The 18,717-nt window shown below is 53.0% G+C and overlaps 1 protein-coding gene across 2 annotated transcripts; it reads left to right on the top strand.

Moving 5' to 3' along the window:
- Positions 1 to 602: 602 nt before the first annotated feature.
- Positions 603 to 18,650, top strand: MTCH1 (mitochondrial carrier 1). 2 transcript variants are annotated; one of them, XM_050787776.1, is made up of 12 exons: positions 603 to 954; positions 5,083 to 5,167; positions 8,188 to 8,294; positions 8,638 to 8,715; positions 9,103 to 9,160; positions 9,534 to 9,585; positions 11,129 to 11,188; positions 14,050 to 14,143; positions 16,111 to 16,158; positions 16,332 to 16,399; positions 16,680 to 16,755; positions 17,817 to 18,650. In XM_050787776.1, the coding sequence occupies exons 1-12, from the start codon at positions 634 to 636 to the stop codon at positions 17,886 to 17,888; spliced, it is 1,119 nt and encodes a 372-aa protein (XP_050643733.1). In that variant the 5' UTR covers positions 603 to 633; the 3' UTR covers positions 17,889 to 18,650. The 2 variants fall into 2 exon arrangements, with proteins under 2 accessions (XP_050643733.1, XP_050643732.1); XM_050787775.1 differs by having other exon boundaries at positions 604 to 954; positions 14,050 to 14,194.
- The last annotated feature ends 67 nt before the right edge of the window (positions 18,651 to 18,717 follow it).

Genomic DNA, 18,717 nt, shown 5'->3' with positions numbered 1-18,717 from the left:
CTCTGAGGAAGGCGTGCGAAGGCTCCACAGTTGGGGAGGGTGCCCACAGTCGCCGAGGGGACATCTGGATTTGCTCTGGTGGGGAGAGCATTCCTGGCAGGGGAGATGGGAAAGGGGTCGGACAAAGAGGCTGGGGCCGCGGAGGGGCTCGGGTTCGGGCTCGGGGTCGTTCTGCAGCAGGAGATTCAGCTCGCGCAGAGTTCCACGCAGGCCGCGGCGACTGGGATCTGGGCCGCAAAGGGGCGGGCAGAGAACTACAGAGAAAAATCCCGAAGCCAGGGAGGGAGCTTGGAAGCGCCTCAGACCATATTGGGGACGTCTGGCAGCCGGAGGCACCGAACCCCGCCCCCGCGTGCTCTGGGCCTCCCGGGGGAGCGCCCCGGCCTGCGACAGCCGCCACAGCTCCCGCGCCCGGGGACCCGGCTGCCCGCCACCATTGATCCCCGGCCCGCAACCCAGTGTCCTGCTAGGCCCCCACCGGCCCGGGGGCCACATCCGGCGTGTCCCACCCGCCGCGCCACGCTCCCGAGCTCCCCCGCGGCCGAGAGTGGTGCGCCCCGGCCCTGCCCCCTGACGCCGGCGAGGGGCGCGGCCTCCGTCACGTGACAGGGAGTGACCTCGCCGCCGGGTGCCATGGGAGCTTTGGACCCGGAAGTGGCGCCCTGGGCTCGCGGCGGTGCCGCGGGGATGGCGGGAGCCGGAGCTGGAGCCGGAGCTCGCGGCGGAGCGGCGGCGGGGGTCGAGGCCCGAGCTCGCGATCCACCGCCCGCGCACCGCGCACATCCTCGCCACCCTCGGCCTGCGGCTCAGCCCTCGGCCCGCAGGATGGACGGCGGGTCAGGGGGCCTGGGGTCTGGGGACAACGCCCCGACCACTGAGGCTCTTTTCGTGGCACTGGGCGCGGGCGTGACGGCGCTCAGTCATCCCCTGCTCTACGTGAAGCTGCTCATCCAGGTGGGGGACCAGAGGCGCCGTAGGGAGATGAGAGACTGATGTGAAGGTGACAGGCCAGGATTTGGAGGATTGGGGCGGGGAGTCAATGGCGACGGATTTGGGGAGAGGGGTGGGGACGGCGGGTTTGGGGCGCCGAAGTGGGTGGGAGGGGAGGGAAGCCGTGTGGGAACGCAGAGGTCACGGGTTTTAGAATGCAGAAAGGGTTAAAGTAATAGCGGATTTGGGAGAGGGTGGAAGGAACAAGCGATTTGGGGGGTGCCAAGGAGGGGGCGATGGTCTGGAAAAACATATTTGGGAAGTAAAGGAGTGGGGACGATGGACTTGGGATAGGGAAGGGAACGAATTTGGGATGAGGGAAGAAGCAACATAATTGGGGGAGGGGCGAGAAGTTTGGGTGAAGAGATGGGGAGGAAGGTTGGGGGCCCGGGCGAAGTGTTTAGAGGCTGAGGAGCACATATTTGGGGTAGAGGGGAACGGGGGCTCTGGATTTGGTAGAGATGGATGTAAAACGTCGTGGGGTGGGGACAAAGTGGGCACCAGGGCCAGAAATTTAGGAGGGAAAGAAGGACACCAGACTGGGGGTGGACAGAGAAGACAGGTCTTGGGTTTCATTGTGATTTAATTTGGTGGGAGAGTGCGAAGGCAAAGAATTTTGCAGGGGAATGCTATCGGTTTACCGGAGATGGGGGCTCTGGATTTGATGGCGACGACAGATTTGGTAGGAGGAGGGGACAGGGTGACGCGTATGGGGGGAGGGGAACAGATAGGGCCAGCATTGGGGGAGGGGCGTGGCAGCGATTTGTCTAGAGAGGGAAGCTAGGAGCAGGCTTTAAGCGGGGAAGGGGATGACGCATTTGGAGGAGGAAATGGAAGTCAATAGTTGGGGTCAGAGAGGAATCACAGTGCTTGTATCTGGGCAGATGAGGAGAAGGAGGACGGGAGTATTGAAATTGGGCAGAAGGGACAGTGGAGACATAGGTGGCAGGATAGGTAGGGATTACCAGAAATTGAGACCGAGGTAGGGATGTCTCTAGAACGGAGGGATGCATGGGCACTTGGCAGATTTGGTGGTGGCCAGCAATGCGGAACAGATGAAGTGTGCTGCTTGAGAGGAGTGAGCTGGAATGAAGGGCGTGTGGAGGTGTGAGAATTAGGTGGGTGTGGCTGGGATGGGTACAGTTTTGATGGGGGTCATTAGGCCAGAATGTTCCAGTTAAGAAGAGTGGGAGGAGGAAGGTTAAAAATTGAAGTGGAGACCCATCCAAGATTTCAGTTGAGGCAGGTGGGTGTCAGATTTTACCATCTCTATAATTGAACTGAGAGAATGCAAAATACAACTGGAATGAGAAGGCCTTGAGAATGAGAGTAGTTGAAATCTGGGATCTGAGGAATGGTAATAGATTTGTGGGTGTGACCAGGAATATGACAAGGAATGAGGAGATTCAGTCAGGGGCATCAAGGTGCCTGACTAGACCCTAATTGTGACAGATTTGAAAACTGTTGATGGCGGAAGGTGTAGACCAAGACTGGCATTTGGTTGTGATTTGGAAATGAGGGCTGTCTTACAGGGGTAAGATTGTATTTACAGCAGTTGAACTCGAAGTTTGGGAGATAAATTGGTGCTTTGGAACTGGTGGGACCTGAGAAGTGAGGGTTCTGGAAACTGATGGAATGAGACTGAGGGCTAGGAGTTTAGGGTACAGGTGGGAGAGTCTGTGGAGTGAAGGATGCTAGAGCACAAGGGCTCAATGTGAGGGAAATGAAGTGTCTTCATCATTTGGACAACGGCGGATCTGGTTTGAAGGAACATTGAAATAAGGGTGGTTTGGGAAGGGAATGGGGTAATGAAGGACTCTAAAGCATGAGAAGAACTAGATGGTGGGCAGGTAAGGATGGATGAGCCCCATTGAAGGACCAGAGAGGTGCCTGTCTGATTTGGACCCCGTTGGTGTTGAGTGTAACATATATTAAGGTAAGATCTTCAATGGGTATAGCTTGGGAATCAGAGTAATATCTTGCAGAAAGGCAAATTACTGGGAGTGGAGGTGTCAGGAGTGGAGTGACAGATTGGGGATTAGGTACATAAGAATGCAGTGCCTTACATCAGGGCATGTGGCTGTCAGTTGGGAGCTGAAGATTTTAAGATGACAGACTGTCCCTGCTGGTATCTGATACAGGGCCACAGCATTTGCCATAGTTAGGACTGGGTTAACAGATTTGAGGATGGAATTGGGTTTAATGACTTGGGAACAAATAATTAAAACTTGAAGGCGAGAGGAATGCGGATGAGATACAGCCAGCGTGCCTATGATAACCCAATAGAAGTGAAGAAAGTAGATTCAACAGATTTGGGAGCCATGGGGATATGGGATAATGTTACAGATTTAAGGATGAAATTGGGGTCAGTGGGATTCCCAAATAGTGTTGACTAAACTGGGTAAGGACGGCAAAAGAGCAGTGATGGCGATTTGGAGTGGAGGTATAAAGGAGTACCATCTGTATTTAAGAGAACACAGATCAAGACAGAACTTAACTCAGAACTACCGTGGAGCTTTTAACCTAGAAGGGAAAAGGTCTAGAAGGAAAGTACTCACTGCCTGGGTCAGCTGACTCACCCCTTTCCTCCTTTAGCTCCACTAGGTCAAAATTTTTTTCTTTTAAAGACAGTCCCCATCATAGAGGAGTTTTTACATTTACAATCATTGATCTGTTAGGCATCTCAGAATCACATCCATAGGAGATAGCCTGAACTTTCAAAAGCACTTGCTTGATAAAGGCAAAAGGGGACAGGGGTGATCCCAGAAAGCGTTGGAAGCATACCTAATCCAGTTTACAAGGTAGCGCTTTCAAACCTGCCACTTCTAGCGCCTCCCACAGCTGCAGGTCAAATCCCCTCCCACATCTCAGAGGAATCACTCTGGTCCATGGGCCCAGCTGGCCTGCTTAGATGGCACAGGGCTGGTATCCTGGCCCCTTGCCAAGGGAGGAAGGGGCCTTCTCACTCCCCACCTAGGTGCTGGTCTCCTTGGCACCTTGCCTCCTCCCTGGCATCAGGGGCTCTCACCCCTCGACAGGGACTTCCTCCTCCTCCTCACATGGATATGGATGGTCCTTCACCCACCCATGGGTTTAATAAATATTGCAGGCCAGGCACAGTGGCTCACACCTGTAATCCCAGCACTTAGGGAGGCCAAGGCAAGTGGATCACCTGAGGTCGGGAGTTCGAGACCAGCCTGACCAACATGGAGAAACCCCGTCTGTACTAAAAATATAAAAAATTAGCCGGATATGGTGGCGGGTGCCTGTAATCCCAGCTACTTGGGAGGCTGAGGTAGGAGAATCATTTGAAACCGGGAGGCGGAGGTTGTGGTGAGGCGAGAGCATGCCATTGCACTCCAGCCTAGGCAACAAGAGCTAAACTCTGTCTCAAAAATAAATAAACAAATACATAAATAAACATTTCAGATATAAGAAGCATCTGTACAGCAAGAACTGTCATAGCCCTTCAGAAATGAGGGGGTCATTTTTTCACAGGGATGTAGGGTGATTGAGGAGAGAACGCAGCTGAGGATGTGTTTGAGGAGCACCTGGAATTTGAGGTAATAGTTTGCTAAGCCTGGGAATGGGAGGAATAGACGTGGAGGTGTCTGCAGTAGATTTGGTAAGAAATTTGAGTTTGGCGTGCACTTTGGAATGGACGACTTAATGGCTGACCTGTCTGAGGTTTGGGTATGATGTGTTTTCTTATTGCCACATTTGGAATTGAGGTTGGGGTGAAGTTTTTCATTGGGAGATGAGAATAACTGAGATTTGTTCTGAGATGGGAGTAGCGTTTGAAGTACATACAGATGTTTCTACTGGGAATATCTGGGATTTGAATATAAGAATGTTGGGGTGTGGGTGTGACTTGGACTGTGGTTGGGCAGTGTCTGGGACCAGGCATTTCTGTTCATTGGGAGATTACGTGCTGCCTGTGGTTAGAGACACTGACGAGCTTTCTGGTGTTTTGATGGGGAAAACACGAACAAGAGCCACATTAGAATTTGTGGGAGAAGAGGGCAAAGGGGACAGGAGGTGTGAGGAGAGGTGGTGAGGCTGAACGTCCCTTTGTCTTTGTTCATTCTGAAGGTGGGTCATGAGCCGATGCCCCCCACCCTTGGGACCAATGTGCTGGGGAGGAAGGTCCTCTATCTGCCGAGCTTCTTCACCTACGGTGAGTGTGCCTCCCGAGCAGGAAAGCCCACGCCAACAGAAAAGAGGCCTCAAGTGGGGAGCAGGACCAGCTGGCCCTGGGGAACCCACCGCGCAGCACGGCATGCAGAGTCGAGCTGGCATAGAGGAGGGGATCTAAGCATGTCCAGAGAGGGCATGGTGTCGGGGTGGGAGCAGGTGAACCATACAGCTTTCGTCCAGCTCCTCTGCCGGTACTGCCAGCTGCCAGCCCAGACAGTAGGAGGGGACAGACACAGGTGCCTGAGAGAGGACACTGGTCCCTGTTATTTCTGTTGCCCCGGGTTGTGCCTGGAACAGGCGTGGGGGTGATTTCCTTTTGCCCTGTGAGCAGCCTGGCCCTGCTACTCCAGTAGAAGGCCTGTGGGGCTCCTCCTGCGTTCTTTTCTTTCATCCCACCTGGGTGTCTTGTTTCCCCTGCATTCCTCAGGCAGTGAGTGGTGCTCACTCGCTCTGGTGTCTCCATCTGTTGGTTACAGAATGGTGTGCAGTGAATTGCAGCTTCACTTCTGTGTGCTGCGTGAGCTTTGGCGGGCCACTTACCTGCTGTGGCCCGGCTGCACCCCTTGTCTGCAAAGTAAGGTCAGCTTCTCCTGCCCAGGCCTTCCTGCAGGCTCCCCATCTGTCATCAAGAAGCCCACCTTGCTGCCTCTGCTGCCCATCCCCTGGCCCACAGGTGCCGGCTGGCCAGGGCCTTGTCATGTTCCTCTCCCAGTCCCCACCCTCACCAGATGACCATGATGAGGACCTTCTTTAAACGTGCCCTTTCTCTCCATGTTCACAGCTGGAGTTCCATTCCAGGCGAGTCCCCTCAAGTTTCCTGCACCTCTGCTCTTACCTGAGAATGTTCTCCAGAATCTATCTTTCTGTTGAGTAACTTGGGGCTTGGCCTCTGTGTTACCTTTTCCACTTCACATGCTGTTGGCAGAATTGGGTGTCATATTTCTCTTCCAGTTTTGTCCCTGTGTTGTTGAGTGCAGAGTCTAGGGCCAGGTGGAATGTGTCATCTTGTGAGGAAATGTGTTTGTGTTGTTTTTTACTTAAAACTTGTCAGCGTAGTGGAGTGGGGAATGACAGAAGTAGGAAGGCACCCTACCATTGCGTAGTGAGGCAGTATACAGAGAGGTAAGGCAGCCCAGGTGGAGGGCTGCGGCCCTGCACGGGGCCTTCTCTGGATCTGGTTGCACCTGCTATGTTCTGAGAGGTGAGATTAGAGCCCAGATCATCTCTATTCATGTGACACAGCCATTCCCAAAAGGACACAGAGCAGAGGGAACTTGACCCTCATCTTACTGCCTCTTGTGAGGATGAGCAGAGTTCTGAGGTGTGCCCCCAGCCTTGTTTATATAAGTGTAGCTTTAATCTAGGGGTGAGCAGATGTCCGTTGGGGATCTCCGGACACTAGGCCTACTTTGGAGTCAGGGAGGGGACCCGCCATTTGGCTCTCTGGTACAGCGTGGACAGTGTCTGCTCCTCTACTTGTCATGGCTGAAAGTACTGCAGCTGTCGTGACATTCTCTGGTATAGAAGAAAGAACTTCCCAGAGGGTTTCCAGGCACTGCAGAAAGACCCGGAATGAGGGGGGCCCTGGCCAGCCTGAGGCCTTAGGACCCACAGAGGCCCCTGCAGGCGTTTCAGCACGCCTCTCTCCGCTCTCCCTTGTTCCCCAGGCCCCTCGGAAATGGAGAGAAATGAAGGTCCTTATTCCATTTTTTTACAGGTGGCCAGATGGAAGAGGGTAGATGTTTTGCTCAGGATCACACACAGAGGTCCTGAGGCTCCCTCTCCTCTCTAGGATCCACCCTCCCCCAAAGCAAATTTTCCTCTGTCTGTTCAGTCTGTGAAGTAGGGCACCTTGCCAAGTCACCCAGCATCCCCTCCCTTCCTCCTCCTCTCTTTCCAGCCCACCCCCATCTCAGGAAATCACATATACAGGTAACAGGTGTTCTCAGCTCGTGAAAAACCCATGCTAGCTGTGACATTGAATTGCTGGGCTGGCAGACATCTGGGAGGAGCAAAAGGCAGATTTGCTTCTTCCTGCCTCTGCGCGGTGCCAGAGAGCTAAAGTCATGGTCTAAAAGAGGGAGCATGCTGTCTGAGAGAATGTTCTGCTAGCTTCCAGATGCACAGGTTTATAAAAATACCACCCTGCCATTTAAAACATGTTTAAAGTGTTGATAGAAAACAATGAATCGTATCCTTAGAAAGAGAGACCCTAGTGAAAGAAACACTAACTCACACAGGTAGGGTCTAGCTTCCATAACATTTAAGTTTATTCTGTGGAATTGTTCATTGGTACTTCTGTTTTAGTTACTTCTCCATAGACTTGTTTTTCCCTTGACTAATAAATGCCAACAGGTGCCAGGTGGTATCCTGGTTGTAGCACAGTAACAGGGTGGAGACTACCCGGGCCGTCGCGTGTGCAGGGGGCGTTCTTGAGCCTGCCTTCCGGGAGCCCTTCCTTTTCCTTTTTCCCTCCTTTAGGTTGCAGACTTCATCATTCCCTGTGGGCAGTTTCTCTGTGTTTCCTATTTTCTTTTCGTCAAGAAAAACATAACTTTTAAGCAACAGAATTGTTTTCTGTGTTGCGGCATTTAAGTTGCTGAGTTGAGAAATCACGACTGAGTTTGCCAAGTAGAGTTTTTAAAGCAAAAAGAGAAAGAAAGAAAAGAGAGAGAGAGAGAGGGAGAGAGGAAGGGGGAGGGAGAGAAAATGGAAGGAAGGAAAGGAAAGGAAAGGGAAAAGAAAGGGAAGGGAAGGAAGGAAAATGTATGAACTTGTTTGTTAGAAATAGATTTTGAGGCTTTTACTAAAAGAAATGGGCTAGAAGACATTTGGGGGTTAGGGCCTGACCGCTTCCAGGTCCTGGACAGATGCTCCCTTCTGTGCCTGTAGTCAGCAGTTACCTGAGGGACAAGCCGAGCCTGGTCTGGGTGTGTGTGACCCAGGAGTGGGTGCCCCTGAACTGGGTGTAACTCCTCTTCCACCTCTGTTTTCTTACAGCCAAGTACATTGTGCAAGTGGATGGTAAGATAGGGCTGTTCCGAGGCCTGAGTCCCCGGCTGATGTCCAACGCCCTTTCCACTGTGACTCGGGGTAGCATGAAGAAGGTGAGCCCACACAAAACCAGGAACAGTGGCCCGAGGTTTCCTCATACTCCCAACCACTCCTGCAGCAGCCAGTTACCCTGGTCCTGCCTCCTTCTTCCCAGACCGTTGGAAGCCCCATGGGAGAGCTCCCACCCCACAGGTCTGCTTTCCCACAGCTGTGACACCAGATGGTGGCTTTCTTTTTCCCCCACGCTCCAGACCTGACCTGGAGGTCACCTGAGGTGGGCTCAGCCAATAGACACTGCAGAGGAAATATTTGGAGCTGGTTCCTGCCGCCCGAGTCCCCGAAGAGTTCCATGGAAGAGGTGTAGCTGAACTTGGTTCTTTCCCTTCCCTGTTTCAGGTTTTCCCTCCAGATGAGATTGAGCAGGTTTCCAACAAGGATGATATGAAGACTTCCCTGAAGAAAGTTGTGAAGGAGGTGGGTGTTGAGAGTTGGAGAGGGAGAGGCGTGTGGCGGGGAGCCTAATGATTTCTCACCCCCAAGTTGGGCAGGTCATTGACAAGTGGAAGAGTTGGGTCCTCGTGCATGCATGGGTGGGATGCTAAGGGAAGGAGCCCTGGCCTGGGTGTGCAGGGAACCCCGGAAAGCCTTCTCAGCCATTGTTGGGCCTAGCCTGGGACCCGGCAGCACTCCTGGGTGGGGGACTGGGGAGTGGGGCAACAGGTGGAGCCATCCTTGGCAGACCGACCCCACGTGCAGTCCCTGGGACGGGTTTCTCCCTCCCAAGCACTTGTAGCTCCCCTCGAGGGCCAGTTCCAGAGACAGGCCGCGGGTGGCGAGTCCCCACCCCATGCTCTCTTCCAGACCTCCTACGAGATGATGATGCAGTGTGTGTCCCGCATGTTGGCCCACCCCCTGCACGGTAAGCCCCCCCTTCCCCGAGACTCTCTAAGCCGGGGTGGGGACGTGGGGTGGGGGCGCCCCCTCGTGGACTGTAGATAGACAGTCTTAGACCGGTTGGGAAGTGGTAGTGGGGTGGGAGGTATTCTACTGGAACCCACCCCACTGAGGAGAGATTGGAATTCTTTCCAAAGGGAGGTGGGGCTCTTCCCAGGCAGAAGAAATGGGGCGCTGTGGTCATGGGATGTGACAGGGAACCCCAAAGTCCCTCTTCCTCTCCTGCTGTCTGAACAGGCCATGTTGTTCAGTGGCCACTCTGCACCCGGCACCCGGCGGCTGGGGCATCATGAGGTTTGGCCCACCACATCACCTGTGTGTGTTTTGTTTTTCCTCAGTCATCTCAATGCGCTGCATGGTCCAGTTTGTGGGACGGGAGGCCAAGTACAGGTGGGTAACTCTTGGGACAGGCAGAGTGGCCCTGTTACCTTTTCAGAGTCTGCCAGGGCAGGCTGTGCTGGGGTTGGTTGCTGCACCTTTTCTGCTCTAGTCCTGTGTGAGTTCAGCCTGCTGCCTGGCTTCTGAGGAATGCTGCAGTGGCTTCCATAGTCTGTCCAGGGGCATTTGCTCTTCTCCATCTCTTATCAAGGGCAGCCCTGGATGAGCCTAGATGTCTTTGCAGAGGGGTGAGTGGGATTGTAGTCAGCTTGGATTAGGATTTCTGGCACCAGAGCTGATTCTGCCACTTAGGACTGAGCTGGGGTCTCCTCTTGGACTCCCAAGGTAATGCTGTAATGATTTTTCCGGCCGTCATAGGCTGATAGCTCTTTTTATCCCCTGTGAAGAAGCCATCCACCCCATGGGCTTGGGGCTCATTCCTTCAACTGTGTACCAGACCTTCACCTAGATCTGCTGTGTGCAGCCCTGGGCAGGTGCCAGGGGCATATGTGTTGACAGAGGTGGGTCCTGGAGGCATGTGGCAGAAGGACACACCTGGGTTGCCCTTCCTCGCTTAAGATTCTCATTTCCTGGGGTCAGCGTTTTTTGCAGCCGTCCTTTGGGGCCACCACCCCAGGAAGCTCAGCTGCCATGGTGCCTCATTTTGGGGTCATTAATGGGAAATTGGCCCATTCCCCTAGACTGAAGTATGAGGTCAGTAGTTGGGACCAGGCGGGTATAATCTGGCAACCACTGTTTTGAGAGGTGGGGCCGGGCCTGACAGGGCTGGGATGATCTGGGTCCAGGGCTACCCAGGGCTTTGCCTTCCACTGGCTTCCTCTGTTAGGTTGCCCCTTCCACCTGGGCTTTGTGCAGCCTCCATTCAGGACAAGCCAATTGTCATTTCCAGCCATAGGTCACAAAGGTTGTTATTGAGCTTCCTTGGCATTTCACGCCTAAGAACCCGCAGCCTGTCCTCTCATCTCTAACAGGGTGCAGTGGCCAGGGCATGAATCCCCGGCTCCCTGCTCAGGAGTGCCAGATGTCTTCTCCTAGGCTGGTTCCAGTGCCTCCTCCTGCAGGGCCCTGTATTCTTTCTCTGCCCTCTGGGAAAGTAATTCTCTCGGCTCACTACCGCCTTCTACTCTTACTCTCTTGGGCAGGCCTGTGGGCTCCTCTGGTGGAGTGTTGTTTAACCAGAGATAAGTGTGAGGGCCAGGTAAGAGAAGGGCCTGCCATCTCCGCAGCAGTGGCCGAAGTCGGGAGATGCATTCCTAAACTCCGACCTCACAGAAAACACCAGTATAGGACTGCTAGTGGGCTGCTCTCGTGGGTGGTTGGGCTTCCCCAGTCTCCGTGAACTGTGTAAACTCCTCCTCACCCCGACCAAGCGCTCTCTGTGCCTTTCTACTTGGTTCTTCCTGGTAATAATCCTCCCCACCCCACCAGGACTGGCTGGATCTGAGCAGAGCTCGGGGGCTCAGCCCCACACCAAGGGGTGGGCTTCCGGTAGGTGACTGCATGACCCTGTATCTCTGTCTTGTCTTCTTCACAGTGGTGTGCTGAGCTCCATTGGGAAAATTTTCAAAGAGGAAGGGCTGCTGGGATTCTTTGTGTACGTGAGTCTATATACCCCATAACTGGCTACGGGTCTGGCTCTGTTAACACGTGTGTCCTCAACCTCTCAGACCACAGCTGCTGGCCTGGGACTAACCACGTGGCCCTGCCCTAGCCCAAGTGCTGTGGCCAGCTCTCTAGAGCTCCATGGCGTGTCCAGACTGCTTAGCCCTTTTCAGGCCACGGCTCATGTAAAAGTGGAACTGTGTGTCTAGTACATGGGGGAGATGAACTGATCAGCCCCACTGGGCCTCATCCAGCTGCGGTGGGTGTGGGGCTGGTCTTCGTGAGCTAAGTCACTGCATAGTCCTTGGCCTCACTGCTAAAACATGACTGAATATCTGACTTGGACTGAGGGTGGAGCTCTGGAAGCTCACAGGCTGACCACAGCCAGTGGATTCTGTTTGACATTGCTTTTCTGATAAATTAGTTGTTGACGTTGACGTTTAAGGTATGTTGCACAAAATTCCACATTTCTAGCATCTCTTTGAAAAGTCAGAAAATCTTGTCCTGCTGGGTAGTTCTTTCTGTAGAGCAGCCATTGGCCAGGACCCAGGACCTGGTCCTTTGGCAGGGCACATGGTCTCCAAGGGCCACAGACACTCTGCACTTCGTCACCTCACGTCCAGTTTATTTCACCTCTAAATAAAGCGCATACTGAAAAGACTATGTTCAGAAAGAATAAAGCACAGACAGAACCCAGAAGCCAGGCTTGATGGCTGTTTTTTGATTTGCTGTTCTAAGGTCTAGGCAATGACGTATATGCTGACAGGTACGTCACAAATGTGGTAGACACATGGTATACAGCAGTGTCCGCTGTACTAGACACAGGGCTCCATATTATTCGTACGAAGTCTTTATATCATGGTTTTCCAGTTTGTCAGATGTTTTTTATTTATGGCCCCTTGTTTAACCAAGAAATGACTACTTGTAGGTGCATGTGCATGTATGTGTATATAATACAGAAATATATATACAGTTCTCAGCAGGAGATGATTTTGCTCCCCAGGGAACACTGGCAGTGTCCGGAGACATCTTGTAGTTGTCACAACTGGCATCTAGTGGGTAGAGGCCAGAGACGCTGCTAAACATCCTACAGTACACAGGACAACCCCGCAACAAAGACTGATTCAGCCTGGTGTGGTTGCTTGCATCTGTGATCCCAGTTACTCAGGATTAGTCTCAGTGGTTTCTGCAGCTGTCCGGAGGCCAAGGCAGGGGGATTACTTGAGGCCAGAAGTTCAAGACCAGCCTGAGCAACATAGCAAGACTTCTGTCTCTATAAAAATGTTTTTAAAAGTTAGCTGGGCATGGAAGCACTCACCTGTAGTCCTAGCTACCTGGGAGGCTGAGATGGGAGGATGGCTTGAGCCCCGGAGTTGGAGACTGCAGTGAGCTATGATTGCACCACTGCACTCCAGCCTGGGTGACAGAGTGAGACCCTGTCTCTTGGGGAGAAAAAAAAAATTATTCAGCCCAAAATGTCAATAGTGCCAAGGTTGAGAAACTCTGATTTATATTCATGCACACATATATGTATGTATAAATATTTATACATATATATATTTGCGCATGTACCTGGTAACAAACCAACATTCGTGACATGCCTATCAGCATGTATGTCACTATCTAGACCTTAAAACGGCAAATCAAAAAACGACTCACCAAGCCTGGCTTCTGGGTTCTGTCTGTGCTTTATTCTTTCTGAACATAGTCTTTTCAGTATGCGCTTTCTTTAGAGGTGAAGAAAGTTGGATGTGAGGTGACAAAGTGCAGGGCATCTGTGGCCCTCAGAGACCGTGTGCCCTGCCAAAGGGGTAGCCCCTGGGCCCCGGCCAATGGCTGCTCTACAGAAACAGCCACCCATCTTGAAACACTGCACATGACCACCTCTGGCATTTTTCACACTGCGTAGTTCTCTTCTGGTGTGTGAATAGGATTCCCACACAACAGATGCCTACTCTTTGGGTTCTTTTTCGCCATGTGATTTTGGAACAGGTGATATGCATACATGTTACAGTGCATAGAAAGCACCAAAGGGTATATAGCACATAGTCAATCTGAGCACAAGCAGGAATGACAAGATTAGAAATTGCATTCACAGAGGTTCATTTTATTAATACTCCTTATGGATGTATTACATATATTCTTTTGAGTTTTTCATATATTTTATAAGATTTTTTTTTTAATTCAAAAATAATAATTCTGCTTTTCCTCCCAGGAGACAGCCATCCTTCTCCTGGAGAGCCTCCCAGGGCACTCCGTACCTAAACAAGCAAATACACTGAAAAACACACAAGAGGCATGTGGGACCCACTGACCTCAAACTGGCCTTTTACCCTCAGCGCTGCATCTTGGGGAACCTTCCTTAGCAGTTTAAAGGCCATCACTTAAAAAGTTAGCCCTCATTGTAAATGCTTGCATAGAATCTTTTTGATAGAATATTTTCAGGGGCGAAGAGAACAGATGCATTGAGCAATGTGTCTTCTGGGAGTTGGTTAGGTAAAGAGGCCAGGAAAAAATTACCAACACGTCGACACTGTTGTTATCTGTATTTGGAAATTGCAAATTTGGCAGTATTCACATCTTGATCCCTGGCTTCTGTGGTTTGAAAACTGCTTGAGACTGTTAACTAATTTGTGGCATCCAAAGTGCCATAGAACACCTCCCCATGGGAAAGGAGCACTACCTTCCCAGTGTGCGAAGCTGCTGGCCCCTGCAGGCTTCCTTTCTAAGGCTGTGCCATTGGATATGCTAAGATTTTGAACTTGGAACATCCCTGCCTGCTTCCTGGGTGTGGAGCCCCCAGGGACTGCTCCTCTCCCTCTCCTGCTCATCTCTGCTTACCTTGTTTTTTAGTGGATTAATCCCTCACCTCCTGGGCGATGTGGTTTTCTTGTGGGGCTGTAACCTGCTGGCCCACTTCATCAATGCCTACCTGGTGGATGACAGCGTGAGTGACACCCCAGGGGGGCTGGGAAACGACCAGAATCCAGGTTCCCAGGTTGGTTGGAACAAGGACTTGTCCTTCTTTCCGTGTACTGCTGATGCCCAGGGTCTGGGACAAAGTCGAGGATTCTGGGGTTCTGAGCATCAGGCCCGGAGGGTGAGAGAGGACCTCTCATTGTCCCTGGGGTCATCTTTGTCTAAGGGGAGTATGGCCATGAGAGGCGAGATTCCAGATTAGTACCCAGACCTGGGAGGAATTAATGGAATGCTTGTCCCTGGGAAGCCTTAGAAACCAACCCCAGCTTATCTAAGGCTGCTCCGAGGCAGTGACCCAACTAGGGCTCAGGAAGTCAGAAGATAGACCAGCTAATAGTGAGCACCCTTTGACCATTGCATCACGTCTTTTGCTTTTCAAAACCCTTTTGTGAACATTGTGGCCTTTGATCTGACGGCATCCTAGTTGTGAAGGGAACAGGTCAGGTATAATGTTCCGTTTACCAACACAGAAATTGAGACCCAGAGATCACAAATTCTGGAGAACTCTGGGCTCTCCAGAGTCACTCAGCTAGAACTGACAGGGCTGGAATTAGATCCCTGGCCAGGCTAAGGGTACATTCCTCTGAGTTTTTTCAGATCGGCTAGGGAGTATACAGCCCAGGCCCACCCTCCTATTTTGTTAGCTGTGGTCTACACAGCCTAGTATACATAGACCTTTCAGCAGGTCAGGTCAGGCATAGGAAGGCCTGGTCCTTCTACACAGCACTAGTTGAAGAAGGCCGTCCAGGTACCTGAGGGGTGGACTGGTTCTGCCTGAACCAAGATAAGAGGTGGGGAGCAGCGATGGCTGGGGATCGCAGTGTCCAGACATTCTCACAGTGGGGATCGCCAGGCCCAGGAGGCTAGGAGGGCCTGGGGACCTGTCCGCCAGAATCGCCTGGGTGGGAAGGGGTTCATGTTCCACGTGTGTGTGTCTGGCACCTGTCTGTTCTGTGTGGTGAGGAGTGCCCCATCCCAGATGGGAGCCTCTGCTTGCAGGGAGACTGGCCACTTGACCTGGGCAGGTGAGTCTTAACTGGCCTTTCAGTGTAAGCAAATTAAAGTGGCTCCATAGAGACCCACCCCATCTACAATCACAGTGGCACATTCCTGCAGTTCTGCCTTTCTTGGGGGCCTTGTGGGTGGGTAAGCTGTGCTGTCACATACAGAGCAAGGGTGGCCGGGAGTGCACAGCTCAATGTTTCTCATCTAGGTGGGCAGCTGTCTGACCAGAGGCTGCTGTGCTTACATCAGCAATAACAGCAGTCAACAGATTTGTTTAAAGTGTGTTTAGAGTGCTTTTCTGTGTGTGGCTTAAAGGCTGAGATGAGGCTGCCGGGCTATCAAAGCCACTCAAGCAGACCTCTGAGCAAATCTCTGCCCAAGGCCCCAGGGCATCGATCTGGTGGGATGGCCGCTCCACAGGAAGCTGAGGCTGGGGGAGCCACCTTTCCTCACTAGGAGCTGTTTGCTTCAGCAAAGCAGGATTTGAGGAGTTGGGGTCTGAAGGGGGAAAAGCTTGCCGAGGTGGAGGTGGCAGTAAGCCTGGAGTTGCCCTCACCTCACCCCACAGGCCAGGATTTGCCTTTGGGTGTCAGGGTGCATGTGTGTCTTAGCGCCGACTGCGTGCCAAGCCCTGGATGTTGATCAGGCAGACACAGGTTCAGCCCTTGAGGCTCACAGTCTGGTGGGGTTGCACAGGCAGCGGCAGCTGATCCCTCTTACCGGGTGTCCTTCTCAGGACTCCCTTCAGTCCACTTAGCCTGCTTCTGCCCCCAGGCCTTCTCTGGGCAGTGACTGTGAGGCCCGACAGGAAAGGCATGTGTGGCGTGCTTGCGAGGAGCTGAGCGCAGAGGGTGGGGTGAGGGCATGTGGATCTGAAGTCTGCGTCCTGAGGTGCCTGTGGCAAACCGCTCCTCCTTTCTGTCTCCTCAGTTCAGCCAGGCCCTGGCCATCCGGAGCTATACCAAGTTCGTGATGGGGGTAAGTCAAGCCAGCTGCCCTTCCTTCCCACTGCTTTGCGGACCCAAGTGGGGTCTAGGAGGCCAACCCTGGTAATGGCTGGAGGCAAGTCTTGGTACAGGGTGTTGGTGTGGTGTGTCTCTGCTCGCCAGGCTGGGGTGGGTTACTGGCACTCAGGCCTCTCTGGGTTTCAGATTGCAGTGAGCATGCTGACCTACCCCTTCCTGCTAGTCGGCGACCTCATGGCTGTGAACAACTGTGGGTAGGTGTGCGCCCTTCTACTTGTCACTCTACCTACCAAGGCTGTGGGGTGGGGGAGACCCAGCAAGCCCTTGCAGCACTCTGCCCCCTCCCACCTGCTCTGCGTATAGGCTCAGCCTGCCAGGCACCCTGGCTTCCGCTGGGATTTCCCAGCACCCCCTGGGGTGAACTATGGTGTCAGGGTGTGGACGGGTGGTAGCCCGAAGGCGTTCCTTCTTGAAGTGGCTTTCCCATGGCTGTCTCCCACTGTTCTCTGCATCTACACTCTCCTTCCTGGGCAGGCTGCAGGCTGGGCTTCCCCCTTACTCCCCGGTGTTCAAATCCTGGATTCACTGCTGGAAGTACCTGAGTGTGCAGGTGAGCAGGCACTGGACGGAGGAGGCCTTTCCTGTTCTTTGCCACATCCTTCAGCTGAAATGATTTTGTGGATGCTTCATTGCATGCAAAGATAAGTGGTTTCATGGAATCTAATATTGTGAGGAGACACTTGGTGTCTATAAGGCATTTAAGTTTTCATCTTACCTAATTTCAGAAAGGATTTGAGGTGGCTAAGTGTGGGTTTATTTTAAGATTAAACATCATACAAGACCTTTTCTTCTTTGAGTCTTAAAGACTCTTAGGATAAGGATAAGAGAACTCTGGCCCAGGTGGCAGGTGGCAAAGCCCAAGAACTGCTTCTCCTTCAAGTAACATGGGCTGAAAATTCGAGGGCTGTAACCAGTTGAGCTGAGTTCCTGGGTTGTTAGGGCAGCTGGCATTGGAGACCAACTCCTCCCTCCTGCAGGACATTCCTGGGCCCAGGGAAGCCTGTGGGTGGAGCTGGGCCACGGGGGGACCTGGCAGCAGTACCAGCCTTGGGTTCTCATGTTCTGTGCCGAAGCTACCTCTCCCTGGCTGGAGATCTTGGGCCCAGCAGTCAGGTCCAGGCTCTGGTCAAGGGCAGAACCTTGCCTTTTCCTGGCCTTGGTTTGCCTCGCAGTGAAATGGGGCAGTGGCCTGGAGGGAGCCAGAGCGCTGACTGGCCTCAAGGCTGAGAAGAGGACAGATGGGAGGGAAGCAGGGAGGAGAGCCACAGTTCTTCCCAGCGGCCCTGGTCAGTGTCAGTGTGTCTCGTCCTCCCTGTGAGCATTGAAAGAGTCCCAGACCACTTGGGCTCTGAAGCAAGAGGGGCAATGAGCCTCGTCTCTGGGCTCTCCTACAGAGTAGCCCCAAAGACACCCCTGGGCAGGACATGAACCGCTCCCGTCTGCTTCAACACAGGCAGATTCTGCCCTCCAGGGATGTAGGCCGAGGCTGTCCACCCCAGAGCTAGGTCTTTGAGCTCCTGGACCCTTCTTTGCCTGACACTGGCCTTCCTCTCGGAGGGACAAGGACGCGTGGCCTCCCTTTCACTCACCCTCTTTTTCCTTCTGGTCCAGGGCCAGCTCTTCCGAGGCTCCAGCCTGCTTTTCCGCCGGGTTTCATCAGGATCATGCTTTGCCGTGGAGTAACCTGAATCATCTAAAAAACACGGTCTCAACCTGGCCACCGTGGGTGAGGCCTGACCACCTTGGGACACCTGCAAGACGACTCCAAACCAACAACAACCAGATGTGCTCCAGCCCAGCCGGGCTTCAGTTTCCATATTTGCCATGTGTCTGTCCAGATGTGGGGTTGGGCGGGGATGGGGCTGTACCCAGTGGATTGGGTCACCTGGCAGACCTGGGGAAGATGAGGCGAGGTGGGGAGTTGGGAGAATCCCCATACCTCCCAGATTTGCTGAGTCTGTCTTGTGCAAAGGGCCAGAGAATGGCTTATGGGGGCCCAGGTTGGATGGGGAAAGGCTAATGGGGTCAGACCCCACCCCCTCTACCCCTCCAGTCAGCCCAGCGCCCATCCTGCAGCTCAGCTGGGAGCATCATTCTCCTGCTTTGTACATAGGGCGTGATCCCCTGGCACATGGCCACCATCATGTCTAGGCCTATGCTAGGAGGCAAATGCCAGGCTCTGCCTGCGTTTTTCTCAACACTACTTTTCTGATATGAGGGCAGCACCTGCCTCTGAATGGGAAATCATGCGACGACTCGGAATGTGTCCTCCTCATCGAATGCTCACATGTTTAATGGTGATGCCTCGCGTACAGGATCTGGTTCCCTGTGCAGTTGTGAATACCCAGAGGTTGGGCAGATCAGTGTCTCCAGTCCCACCCAGTTTTAAAGTTCATGGTAAGATTTGACCCCATCTCCCGCAAATAAATGTATTGGTGATTTGGAGTTTTGTGGGGAGTCTCTTATTTTTGTAAGCTTAAAAATCTATCTATAGAGTCTGTCTTTCCAAGTC

The sequence above is a fragment of the Macaca thibetana genome, chromosome 4, assembly GCF_024542745.1.
Source record: "Macaca thibetana thibetana isolate TM-01 chromosome 4, ASM2454274v1, whole genome shotgun sequence".
In the NCBI taxonomy this organism is placed as follows: domain Eukaryota; kingdom Metazoa; phylum Chordata; class Mammalia; order Primates; family Cercopithecidae; genus Macaca; species Macaca thibetana.
This window is presented reverse-complemented; position numbering and strand designations above follow the sequence as displayed.

Excerpts from the sequence above, each read along its gene's own strand:
- MTCH1 (XM_050787775.1), top strand. The coding sequence starts at position 634 with ATGGGAGCTTTGGACCCGGAAGTGGCGCCCTGGGCTCGCGGCGGTGCC. Across the intron at positions 8,716-9,102 it reads TGAAGAAAGTTGTGAAGGAG|ACCTCCTACGAGATGATGAT; the intron begins GTGGGTGTTGAG and ends GCTCTCTTCCAG. Across the intron at positions 9,586-11,128 it reads GGACGGGAGGCCAAGTACAG|TGGTGTGCTGAGCTCCATTG; the intron begins GTGGGTAACTCT and ends TCTTCTTCACAG.